Source organism: Arachis stenosperma, chromosome 3, assembly GCF_014773155.1.
Source record: "Arachis stenosperma cultivar V10309 chromosome 3, arast.V10309.gnm1.PFL2, whole genome shotgun sequence".
In the NCBI taxonomy this organism is placed as follows: Eukaryota; Viridiplantae; Streptophyta; class Magnoliopsida; order Fabales; family Fabaceae; genus Arachis; species Arachis stenosperma.
The window spans coordinates 87,167,794-87,179,978 of NC_080379.1; the positions used below are offsets into that span (position 1 = coordinate 87,167,794).

At 20.0% G+C, this 12,185-nt stretch overlaps 1 protein-coding gene across 1 annotated transcript; it reads left to right on the forward strand.

Annotated features, from left to right (window-relative positions):
* Window positions 1–467: 467 nt before the first annotated feature.
* On the forward strand, window positions 468–992 carry LOC130966353 (uncharacterized). Its single transcript, XM_057891143.1, has one exon. It carries the CDS (start codon window positions 468–470, stop codon window positions 990–992), a length of 525 nt encoding a protein of 174 aa, XP_057747126.1.
* The last annotated feature ends 11,193 nt before the right edge of the window (window positions 993–12,185 follow it).

Here is a 12,185-nt window from a genome sequence, read left to right on the forward strand (position 1 = left end):
AAAATTTTAAAATTTTAAATTAATTTATTCTTAATTTGTGAACAAGTGCAGCAAAAAAAAGTCAACTGTCTAGGTGTAGCATTATCCGGTGAATAAAAAATAATTTTTTTAAAAAAAAATTAAAAATTTTAAAAAACTAAATTTTTTATTTTGAATTTTTAAATTATATTATTAAATGTTTTTTATTTAAATAATTAAAAAAATAAAGTCCAGCAATATCTAGTAAACAACAGATCTGTAAATTTATTTTTTTTAATATTTAAACTAAAAATATTTTTTTCTAATTGTAAAAAAAATAAAAAATTCCAAAAATATCCAAAAAATAAAAAAATAAAAATTTTAAATTTTTTAAATTAATTTATTCTTAATTTGTGAACAAGTGTAGCAAAAAAGTCAACTGTCTAGGTGTAGCATTATCCGGTGAATTAAAAATAAAAAATATTTTTTAAAAAATTAAAAATTTTAAAATGGAGGAAGATGAGTCACAAGAGGAAGAGGAACCACAAGAGGAAGAGGAACAACAATACATTCCCCCACATAACAATATGGATATGACTCAAATGCAGGAAGCAATTGGAAGATTATCACAACAGTACATGAGAATTAAAGAAAGGCAAGAGGAGTACCACTCACAATACATGAAACATCAACAAGAGCAAAAAGAATGGCAGCTGAAAATGATGAACCAACAAAGTGAGTTTGAGTCAAAATTCCTTATGATGCAAGAAGAGCATACCTTTCAATCTCACGAAGCATTTGGGAAGTTGGCACAAATGCAAGCCGAAACTATGAGGGCTCTCAATGAGTTTACAACCCTTCAAGATGCAAGATATGAAGTCCAAGCTGATTACAACATAAATAGTCAAATTAAATTGAATTATATTGGAGAGCATCTGCACAACATGGATCCAGCATTCCCAATTTTTGATGAGTTCTTCAAAAAGAAGAGTGAGGTAGAAGTAAACAAAGCTATGAGCCTTGAGATAGAGTAGAGGAGGCGATGAATAAAGCTGGGTTCTGGCGGGGTCAACAGACAACAAACATGGACACAGGGAACACCAGCAACCAAGTATATAAAAGAAGAAAGAAAAAGCATGACAAATGAAAGGTGGACTTGCTCCTTGCTCATCACTACAAAGAAAAAGCATGCATTTTATCTGTTTAAAGTGTCTCTGCATCTTTAAGTAGTTATTTGAATTAATGGTCTTTGCATTATGTTTGTTTCTCTTTGCAATAAGTAAACTAGTCTAAGTGTGTGCTTGTGTGTTTACTTCCACTTGACTAAAAGCATGCTTTGTCCCCTGCATCTTTAATTCAATAAAATAAATGTTTGAAGGTGAAGTGAGATAGTTCTCTGTTAGATAGAAGTATAATAAAAGTAAGTGGTGGTATGTGTGTGTGATTGTATAATAGCTCACTTTTAGTGAATAAAAGAACTAGGATGTCTCCTTCTAAGTATAAAGTGGCCTACTGTCTATGGATCTCAATCAAATAAAGATCCTTGGTTAGAAAGAAAAACAAAAAGAAAGAAAAGAGGGGAGAAACAGAAATAGCCAAAAGTGGCAGTAGAACAAAAGAAAACAAAAAGAAACAAAGCTGGACACCAATAGCTTGAACCTTAGAATATATGCCTGTGGTGTCTTTGTACTAGGATCTGCTTGGATTAGTAAGTTCTTTGGAGTGCATCAACACTCGGTGACTTGGGTTAACTAATCCGGGATCATCAGCTGAAAGTCCACTATCAAGAGCAACCTAACTACAAGGCATTTAGTAACCCAAAGAGGTGCTGGGCATCAATGTTTTAAGAAGGAATGTGAGCCAAGTGTCTATAGTGAATAATGTGTCAAGTATAAAGAAAAGAAAATGAACTTGCTACACATGATACTCAAATAAAGCTTATGAACAAAATAATAGCATAGGATAAAGGAATAATGAGAGGTCATAGCAGTATGTTACTTGAAGTTTGAAGGAGACTTTCTAAGCTTAAGAGTCAATAAGAAGTGAGTGTTTGCATATCCACATAAAACCCCATGAACTACCAATAATACTCTGCTAGCATGAACATGCTCTTCCATTTCATTCTTTCTTCTCAATAAATCTTTTCTTGCTTGGGGACAAGCAAGCTTTAAGTTTGGTGTTGTGATGACAAGTCATCTTAGCCTAGTTTCACTAGCCTTTTTCTTTTGTTTTCAATTGAATTATGCACTTTCTTGAGCCATAAGCAAGCCAATTGGGTAGATTTTCATGTTTCCTTTGATTTAATCAACCATAGATGAATTAATGCAATTTCATGAGGTTTTATGCTATAATTGTCACATATTATGAAAGAATGAATATCTCATGATTTTGAGCATAGCTTTGATGTGTTTGGTTGATTAATGATAGGTGAAGAAAGCTTGGAGAAAGGTTGAAGCAAGAAGGAATGGCTAGGAGGAAGAGAGGACAAAAAGTTTGAGCAAAAGTTTGCCTCAAACTTTAACTCAAACTTTTGGAATAAGTGAAATGAACCAGGGAGCAAAAAGCTTGACCAAAAGTTTGCCTCAAACTTTTGCGCAAACTTTTGGGAGAAAAGTTTGAGCCAACGTTTGCCTCAAACTTTTTGGCAAACGTTGGCATCACAAAACACACCCTGGAGAGCAAAAGTTTGCGCCAACGTTTGCCTCAAACTTTTTGGCAAACGTTGGCGCCATGAACAACACACCCTGGAGAGCAAAAGTTTGCGCCAACGTTTGCCTCAAACTTTTTGGCAAACGTTGGCGCCATGAGTGTGCAAGGGGGAGCCAACGTTTGAGCAAAAGTTTGACCCCAAACTTTGGCCCAAACGTTGGTAGCAGCGAGATAAGCCATCTGGTGTAAAAAGTTTGAGTAAAAGTTTGCCTCAAACTTTTACTCAAACTTTTACTCAAGCTTTTATAATTTACAACCCGTTTCACTTTGGTTCTCTCCCCAACTCCAAGAGCAATCAACCAAGGCCTCTATCAACCCAATTCCATCAAGAGCAAAGGCCCAATTCAAGGCTTGAAGACCATTTGAAGAAAGTGTATAAATAGCATAGGATTTAAGTTTTTCAGAGAGCTTTCCTTTTAGTTTTCATAGAGAGTTTTCGGAGAGCTTTTGGTGTTGAGTGAATTTTAATTTCTAAGTCTCGGGGAAGGAGAATTGAATTCCCTTCCTCTTAGTTTTCTTGCTTTCAATTTCAATTACAATTGTCTTGGATCTTGGGTTGGAGAATTGAAGGAATTCTGTTTCAATCTCATCCTAAGATCTCTCTGTTTCATTTTACTGCATAATTGAATTTCCGTTTCTGTTAATTGCTTCTTCTTCTACTTTCTTTGCAATTTACAATTCCTCATTTCCTTTGCAATTGTTTTTGTTGGATCTAGGAAGTCATTGAGATCTAGACTTGGTTATCTAGTCTCTTGGGTCCTGAGATCTGAATTCCAATTTTACATTCCCTGTTTAATGCTTTTCAATCTCATTTACATTTCTGTTTTAAGATCCGATTCAATCCAAGTCATCTTCTATTTCTCTGTTTGTTGCAATTTACTTTTCCTTGTTTAAATTCTGCAAATCCAATTCCCAGTTCCCTTTATAATTCAAGCCATTTACATTTCTTGCAATTTAAGATTCTGCAATTTACATTTCTTGCGTTCTAAGTTTCTGCCATTTAATTTCTTGCACTTTAAGATTCAGCACTTTAAATTTCAGTTCTCTTTAATTTCATGCAATTTACCCATTCCCTTTACTTTCCATGCAATTTAAATTCTGCAAATCACAAATCACTCAACCAAATCTTGATTCGCTTGACTAAATCAACCACTAAACTAAAATTGCTCAATCCTTCAATCCCTGTGGGATCGACCTCACTCCCGTGAGTTATTATTACTTGATGCGACCCGGTGCACTTGCCGGTGAGTTTTGTGTCGGATCGTTTTCCGCACATCAAAGTGCAGCAAAAAAAGTTAACTGTTTAGGTGTAGCATTATCCGGTGAATTAAAAAATAAAAAATATTTTTAAAAAAATAAAAATTTTAAAAACTAAATTTTTTATTTTTGAATTTTTAAATTATATTATTAAATGTTTTTTATTTAAATAATAAAAAAATAAAGTCCAGTAATATCTAGTAAACAACAGATCTGTAAATTTATTTTTTTAATATTTAAACAAAAAAATATTTTTTTCTAATTGTAAAAAAATAAAAAATTCCAAAAATATCAAAAAATAAAAATTAAAATTTTAAATTAATTTATTCTTAATTTGTGAACAGGAGCAGCAAAAAAAAAGTCAACTGTCTAGGTGTAGCATTATCCGGTGAATAAAAAAATAAATTTTTTTAAAAAAAATAAAAAATTTTAAAAAACTAAATTTTTTATTTTTGAATTTTTAATTATATTATTAAATATTTTTTATTTAAATAATAAAAAAATAAAGTCCAGCAATATCTAGTAAACAACAGATCTGTAAATTTATTTTTTTTAATATTTAAACTAAAAAATATTTTTTTCTAATTGTAAAAAAAAAAAAATTCCAAAAATATCCAAAAAATAAAAAAATTAAAATTTTAAATTTTTTAAATTAATTTATTCTTAATTTCTGAACAAGTGCAGCAAAAAAAGTCAACCGTCTAGGTGTAGCATTATCCGGTGAATAAAAAATAAAAAATATTTTTTAAAAATTAAAAATTTTAAAAAACTAAATTTTTTATTTTTGAATTTTTAAATTATATTATTAAATATTTTTTATTTAAATAATTAAAAAAATAAAGTCTAGCAATATCTAGTAAACAACAGATCTGTAAATTTATTTTTTTTAATATTTAAACTAAAAAATATTTTTTTCTAATTGTAAAAAAAATAAAAAATTCCAAAAATATCCAAAAATAAAAAAATTAAAATTTTAAATTTTTTAAATTAATTTATTCTTAATTTGTGAACAAGTGCAGCAAAAAAAGTCAACTGTCTAGGTGTAGCATTATCCGGTGAATTAAAAAATAAAAAATATTTTTAAAAAAATTAAAAATTTTAAAAAAATAAATTTTTTATTTTTGAATTTTTAAATTATATTATTAAATGTTTTTTATTTAAATAATAAAAAAATAAAGTCCAGCAATATCTAATAAACAACAGATCTGTAAATTTATTTTTTTAATATTTAAACTAAAAAAATATTTTTTTTCTAATTGTAAAAAAATAAAAAATTCCAAAAATATCAAAAATAAAAAATTAAAATTTTAAAATTTTAAATTAATTTATTCTTAATTTGTGAACAGGTGCAGCAAAAAAAGTTAACTGTCTAGGTGTAGCATTATCCGGTGAATAAAAAAAATAATTTTTTAAAAAAAAATTAAAAATTTTAAAAAACTAAATTTTTTATTTTTAAATTTTTAAATTATATTATTAAATGTTTTTTATTTAAATAATAAAAAAATAAAGTCCAGCAATATCTAGTAAACAACAGATCTGTAAATTTATTTTTTTTAATATTTAAACTAAAAAATATTTTTTCTAATTGTAAAAAAATAAAAAATTTTAAAAATATCCAAAAAATAAAAAAATTAAAATTTTAAATTTTTTAAATTAATTTATTCTTAATTTGTGAACAAGTGCAGCAAAAAAAGTCAACTGTCTAGGTGTAGCATTATCCGGTGAATTAAAAAATAAAAATATTTTTAAAAAATTAAAAATTTTAAAAAACTAAATTTTTTATTTTTGAATTTTTAAATTATATTATTAAATGTTTTTTATTTAAATAATTAAAAAAATAAAGTCCAGCAATATCTAGTAAACAACAGATCTGTAAATTTATTTTTTTTAATATTTAAACTAAATAATATTTTTTCTAATTGTAAAAAAAATAAAAAATTATAAAAATATCCAAAAATAAAAAAATTAAAATTTTAAATTTTTTAAATTAATTTATTCTTAATTTGTGAACAAGTGCAGCAAAAAAAGTCAACTGTCTAGGTGTAGCATTATCCGGTGAATTAAAAAATAAAAATATTTTTAAAAAAATTAAAAATTTTAAAAAACTAAATTTTTTATTTTTGAAATTTTAAATTATATTATTAAATGTTTTTTATTTAAATAATAAAAAAATAAAGTCCAGTAATATCTAGTAAACAACAGATCTGTAAATTTATTTTTTTAATATTTAAACTAAAAAAATTTTTTTCTAATTATAAAAAAATAAAAAATTCCAAAAATATCAAAAAATAAAAAATTTAAAATTTAAAATTTAAAATTAATTTATTCTTAATTTGTGAACAAGTGCAGCAAAAAAAGTCAACTGTCTAGGTGTAGCATTATCCGGTGAATAAAAAAATAAAAAATATTTTTAAAAAATTAAAAATTTTAAAAAACTAAATTTTTTATTTTTGAATTTTAAATTATATTATTAAATGTTTTTTATTTAAATAATTAAAAAAATAAAGTCCAGCAATATCTAGTAAACAACAGATTTGTAAATTTATTTTTTTTTATATTTAAACTAAAAAAATATTTTTTTCTAATTGTAAAAAAAATAAAAAATTCCAAAAATATCCAAAAAATAAAAAAATTAAAATTTTAAATTTTTTAAATTAATTTATTCTTAATTTGTGAACAAGTGTAGCAAAAAAAAAGTCAACTGTCTAGGTGTAGCATTATCCGGTGAATAAAAATCAAATTTTTTTTAAAAAAATTAAAATACTAAATTTTTTACTTTTGAATTTTTAAATTATTTTATTAAATGTTTTTAGTTTAAATAATAAAAAAATAAAGTCCAGCAATATCTAGTAAACAACAGATCTGTAAATTTATTTTTTTAATATTTAAACAAAAAAATTTTTTTTTCTAATTGTAAAAAAATAAAAATTCAAAAAATATCAAAAATAAAAAAATTAAAATTTGAAATTTTTAAATTAATTTATTCTTAATTTGTGAACAGGTGCAGCAAAAAAAGTCAACTGTCTAGGTGTAGCATTATCCGGTGAATAAAAAAATAAATATTTTTAAAAAAATTAAAAATTTTAAAAAACTAAATTTTTTATTTTGAATTTTAAATTATATTATTAAATGTTTTTTATTTAAATAATAAAAAAAATAAAGTCCAGCAATATCTAGTAAACAACAGATCTGTAAATTTAATTTTTTTTAATATTTAAACTAAAAAATATTTTTTTCTAATTGTAAAAAAAATAAAAAATTCCAAAAATATCCAAAAATTAAAATAATTAAAATTTTAAATTTTTTAAATTAATTTATTCTTAATTTGTGAACAAGTGCAGCAAAAAAGTCAACTGTCTAGGTGTAGCATTATCCGGTGAATTAAAAAATAAAAAATATTTTTAAAAAATTAAAATTTTAAAAATCTAAATTTTTTATTTTTTAATTTTTAAATTATATTATTAAATGTTTTTTATTTAAATAATAAAATTAAAATAAAGTATAGTAATATATAATAAACAATAGATCTGTAAGTTTTTTATTTTTGAATTTTTAAATTATATTATTAAATGTTTTTCATTTAAATAATTAAAAAAATAAAGTCCAGCAATATCTAGTAAACAACAAATCTATAAATTAATTTTTTTAATATTTAAATTAAAAAATATTTTTTTCTAACTGTAAAAAAATAAAAATTCCAAAAATATCCAAAAAATAAAAAATTAAAACTTTTAAATTTTTAAATTAATTTATTCTTAATTTGTGAACAAGTGCAGCAAAAAAAGTTAATTGTTTAGGTCTAGCTTTATCCGGTGAATAAAAAAATAAAATTTTTTTAAAAAAAATTAAAAAACTAAATTTTTTACTTTTGAATTTTTAAATTATATTATTAAATGTTTTTTATTTAAATAATAAAAAAAATTCCAGCAATATCTTGTAAACAACAGATATGTAAATTTATTTTTTTAATATTTAAACTAAAATAAGATTTTTTTCTAATTGTAAAAAAATAAAAAATTTCAAAGATATCAAAAAATAAAAAATTAAAATTTTAAAATTTTAAATTAATTTATTCTTAATTTGTGAACAGGTGCAGCAAAAAAAGTCAACTGACTAGGTGTAGCATTATCCGGTGAATAAAAAAATAATTTTTTATAAAAAAATAAAAAATTTTAAAAAACTAAATTTTTTATTTTTTAATTTTTAAATTATATTATTAAATGTTTTTTATTTAAATAATTAAAAAAATAAAATCCAGCAATATCTAGTAAACAACAAATCTGTAAATTTATTTTTTTAATATTTAAACTAAAAAATATTTTTTTAATTGTAAAAAAATAAAAAATTTCAAAAATATCCAAAAAATAAAAAAATTAAAATTTTAAATTTTTTAAATTAATTTATTCTTAATTTGTGAACAAGTGCAGCAAAAAAAGTCAACTGTCTAGGTGTAGCATTATCCGGTGAATTAAAAAATAAAAATATTTTTAAAAAAATTAAAAATTTTAAAAAACTAAATTTTTATTTTTTAATTTTTAAATTATATTATTAAATATTTTTATTTAAATAATAAAATTAAAATAAAGTATAGTAATATATAATAAACAATAGATCTGTAAGTTTTTTATTTTTAAATTTTTAAATTATATTATTAAATGTTTTTCATTTAAATAATTAAAAAAATAAAGTCCAGCAATATCTAGTAAACAACAAATCTATAAATTAATTTTTTTAATATTTAAATTAAAAAATATTTTTTTCTAACTGTAAAAAAATAAAAATTCCAAAAATATCCAAAAAATAAAAATTAAAACTTTTAAATTTTTAAATTAATTTATTCTTAATTTGTGAACAAGTGCAGCAAAAAAAGTTAATTGTTTAGGTCTAGCTTTATCCGGTGAATAAAAAAATAAAATTTTTTTAAAAAAAATTAAAAAACTAAATTTTTTACTTTTGAATTTTTAAATTATATTATTAAATGTTTTTTATTTAAATAATAAAAAAAATTCCAGCAATATCTTGTAAACAACAGATATGTAAATTTATTTTTTAATATTTAAACTAAAAAAATATTTTTTCTAATTGTAAAAAAATAAAAAATTCCAAAAATATCCAAAAAATAAAAAAAATTAAAATTTTAAATTTTTTAAATTAATTTATTCTTAATTTGTGAACAAGTACAGCAAAAAAAGTCAACTGTCTAGGTGTAGCATTATCCGGTGAATAAAAAAATAAAAAATATTTTTAAAAAAATAAAAAATTTTAAAAAACTAAATTTTTTATTTTTTAATTTTTAAATTATATTATTAAATGTTTTTTATTTAAATAATTAAAAAAATAAAGTCCAGCAATATCTAGTAAACAACAAATCTGTAAATTTATTTTTTAATATTTAAACTAAAAAATATTTTTTTAATTGTAAAAAAAATAAAAATTTCAAAAATATCCAAAAAATAAAAAAATTAAAATTTTAAATTTTTAAATTAATTTATTCTTAATTTGTGAACAAGTGCAGCAAAAAAAGTCAACTGTCTAGGTGTAGCATTATCCGGTGAATTAAAAAATAAAAATATTTTTAAAAAAAATTAAAATTTTAAAAATCTAAATTTTTTATTTTTTAATTTTTAAATTATTTCATTAAATGTTTTTTATTTAAATAATAAAATTAAAATAAAGTATAGTAATATATAATAAACAATAGATCTGTAAATTTTTTATTTTTGAATTTTTAATTTATATTATTAAATGTTTTTTATTTAAATAATTAAAAAAATAAAGTCCAGCAATATCTAGTAAACAACAAATCTATAAATTAATTTTTTTAATATTTAAATTAAAAAATATTTTTTTCTATCTGTAAAAAAATAAAAATTCCAAAAATATCCAAAAAATAAAAAATTAAAATTTTTAAATTTTTAAATTAATTTATTCTTAATTTGTGAACAAGTGCAGCAAAAAAAGTTAATTGTTTAGGTCTAGCTTTATCCGGTGAATAAAAATATAAAATTTTTTTAAAAAAAATTAAAAAACTAAATTTTTTATTTTTGAATTTTTAAATTATATTATTAAATGTTTTTTATTTAAATAATAAAAAAAATTCCAGCAATATCTAGTAAACAACAGATTTGTAAATTTATTTTTTTAATATTTAAACTAAAAAAATATTTTTTTCTAATTGTAAAAAAATAAAAAAATTCCAAAAATATCCAAAAAATAAAAAAATTAAAATTTTAAATTTTTTAAATTAATTTATTCTTAATTTGTGAACAAGTACAGCAAAAAAAAGTCAACTGTCTAGGTGTAGCATTATCCGGTAAATAAAAAATAAAAAATATTTTTAAAAAATAAAAAATTTTAAAAAACTAAATTTTTTATTTTTTAATTTTTAAATTATATTATTAAATGTTTTTTATTTAAATAATAAAAAAATAAAGTCCAGCAATATCTAGTAAACAACAAATCTGTAAATTTATTTTTTTAATATTTAAACTAAAAAATATTTTTTTAATTGTAAAAAAATAAAAATTTCAAAAATATCCAAAAAATAAAAAATTAAAATTTTAAATTTTTTAAATTAATTTATTCTTAATTTGTGAACAAGTGCAGCAAAAAAAGTCAACTGTCTAGGTGTAGCATTATCCGGTGAATTAAAAAATAAAAAATATTTTTAAAAAAATTAAAATTTTAAAAATATAATTTTTATTTTTGAATTTTTAAATTATTTTATTAAATGTTTTTTATTTAAATAATAAAAAATAAAGTCCAGCAATATCTAGTAAACAACAGATCTGTAAATTTATTTTTTTAATATTTAAACTAAAAAAATATTTTTTTAATTGTAAAAAAAATAAAAATTCCAAAAATATCCAAAAAATAAAAAAATTAAAATTTTAAATTTTTTAAATTAATTTATTCTTAATTTGTGAACAAGTGTAGCAAAAAAAAGTCAATTGTCTAGGTGTAGCATTATCCGGTGAATAAAAAATAAATTTTTTTAAAAAAATTAAAATACTAAATTTTTTACTTTTGAATTTTTAAATTATATTATTAAATGTTTTTAGTTTAATAATAAAAAAATAAAGTCCAGCAATATCTAGTAAACAACAGATCTGTAAATTTATTTTCTTAATATTTAAAAAAAAATAATTTTTTCTAATTGTAAAAAAATATAAAATTCCAAAAATATCAAAAATAAAAAAATTAAAATTTAAAAATTTTAAATTAATTTATTCTTAATTTGTGAACATGTGCAGCAAAAAAAAGTCAACTATCTAGGTGTAGCATTATCCGATGAATAAAAAAATAATTTTTTTTAAAAAATTAAAAATTTTAAAAAACTAAATTTTTTATTTTTGAATTTTTAAATTATATTATTAAATGTTTTTTATTTAAATAATTAAAAAAATAAAGTCCAGCAATATCTAGTAAACAACAGATCTGTAAATTTATTTTTTTAATATTTAAACTAAAAAATATTTTTTCTAATTGTAAAAAAAATAAAAAATTCCAAAAATATCCAAAAAATAAAAAATTAAAATTTTAAATTTTTTAAATTAATTTATTCTTAATTTGTGAACAAGTGCAACAAAAAAAGTCAACTGTTTAGGTGTAGCATTATCCGGTGAATTAAAAAATAAAAAATATTTTTAAAAAAATTAAAAATTTTAAAAAACTAAATTTTTTATTTTTGAATTTTTAAATTATATTATTAAATGTTTTTTATTTAAATAATAAAAAAATAAAGTCCAGCAATATCTAGTAAACAACAGATCTGTAAATTTATTTTTTTAATATTTAAACTAAAAAATATTTTTTCTAATTTTAAAAAATAAAAATTCCAAAAATATTAAAAAATTAAAAAATAAAAAAATAAAAAATTTTAAATTTTAAATTAATTTATTCTTAATTTGTTAACAAGTGTAGCTAAAAAAAGTCAACTGTCTAGGTGTAGCATTATCCGGTGAATAAAAAAATAAAAAACTTTAAAAAACTAAATTTTTTAATTTTGAATTTTTAAATTATATTATTAAATGTTTTTTATTTAAATAATAAAAAAATAAAGTCCAGCAATATCTAGTAAACAATAGATCTGTAAATTTATTTTTTTTTAATATTTAAACTAAAAAAATATTTTTTTCTAATTGTAAAAAATAAAAAATTCCAAAAATATCCAAAAATAAAAAATTAAAATTTTAAATTTTTTAAATTAATTTATTCTTAATTTGTGAACAAGTGCAGCAAAAAAAGTCAACTGTCTAGGT

What these genes read in the sequence shown, in the direction of transcription:
- LOC130966353 (XM_057891143.1), top strand. Translation starts at nt 468, where the DNA reads ATGGAGGAAGATGAGTCACAAGAGGAAGAGGAACCACAAGAGGAAGAG.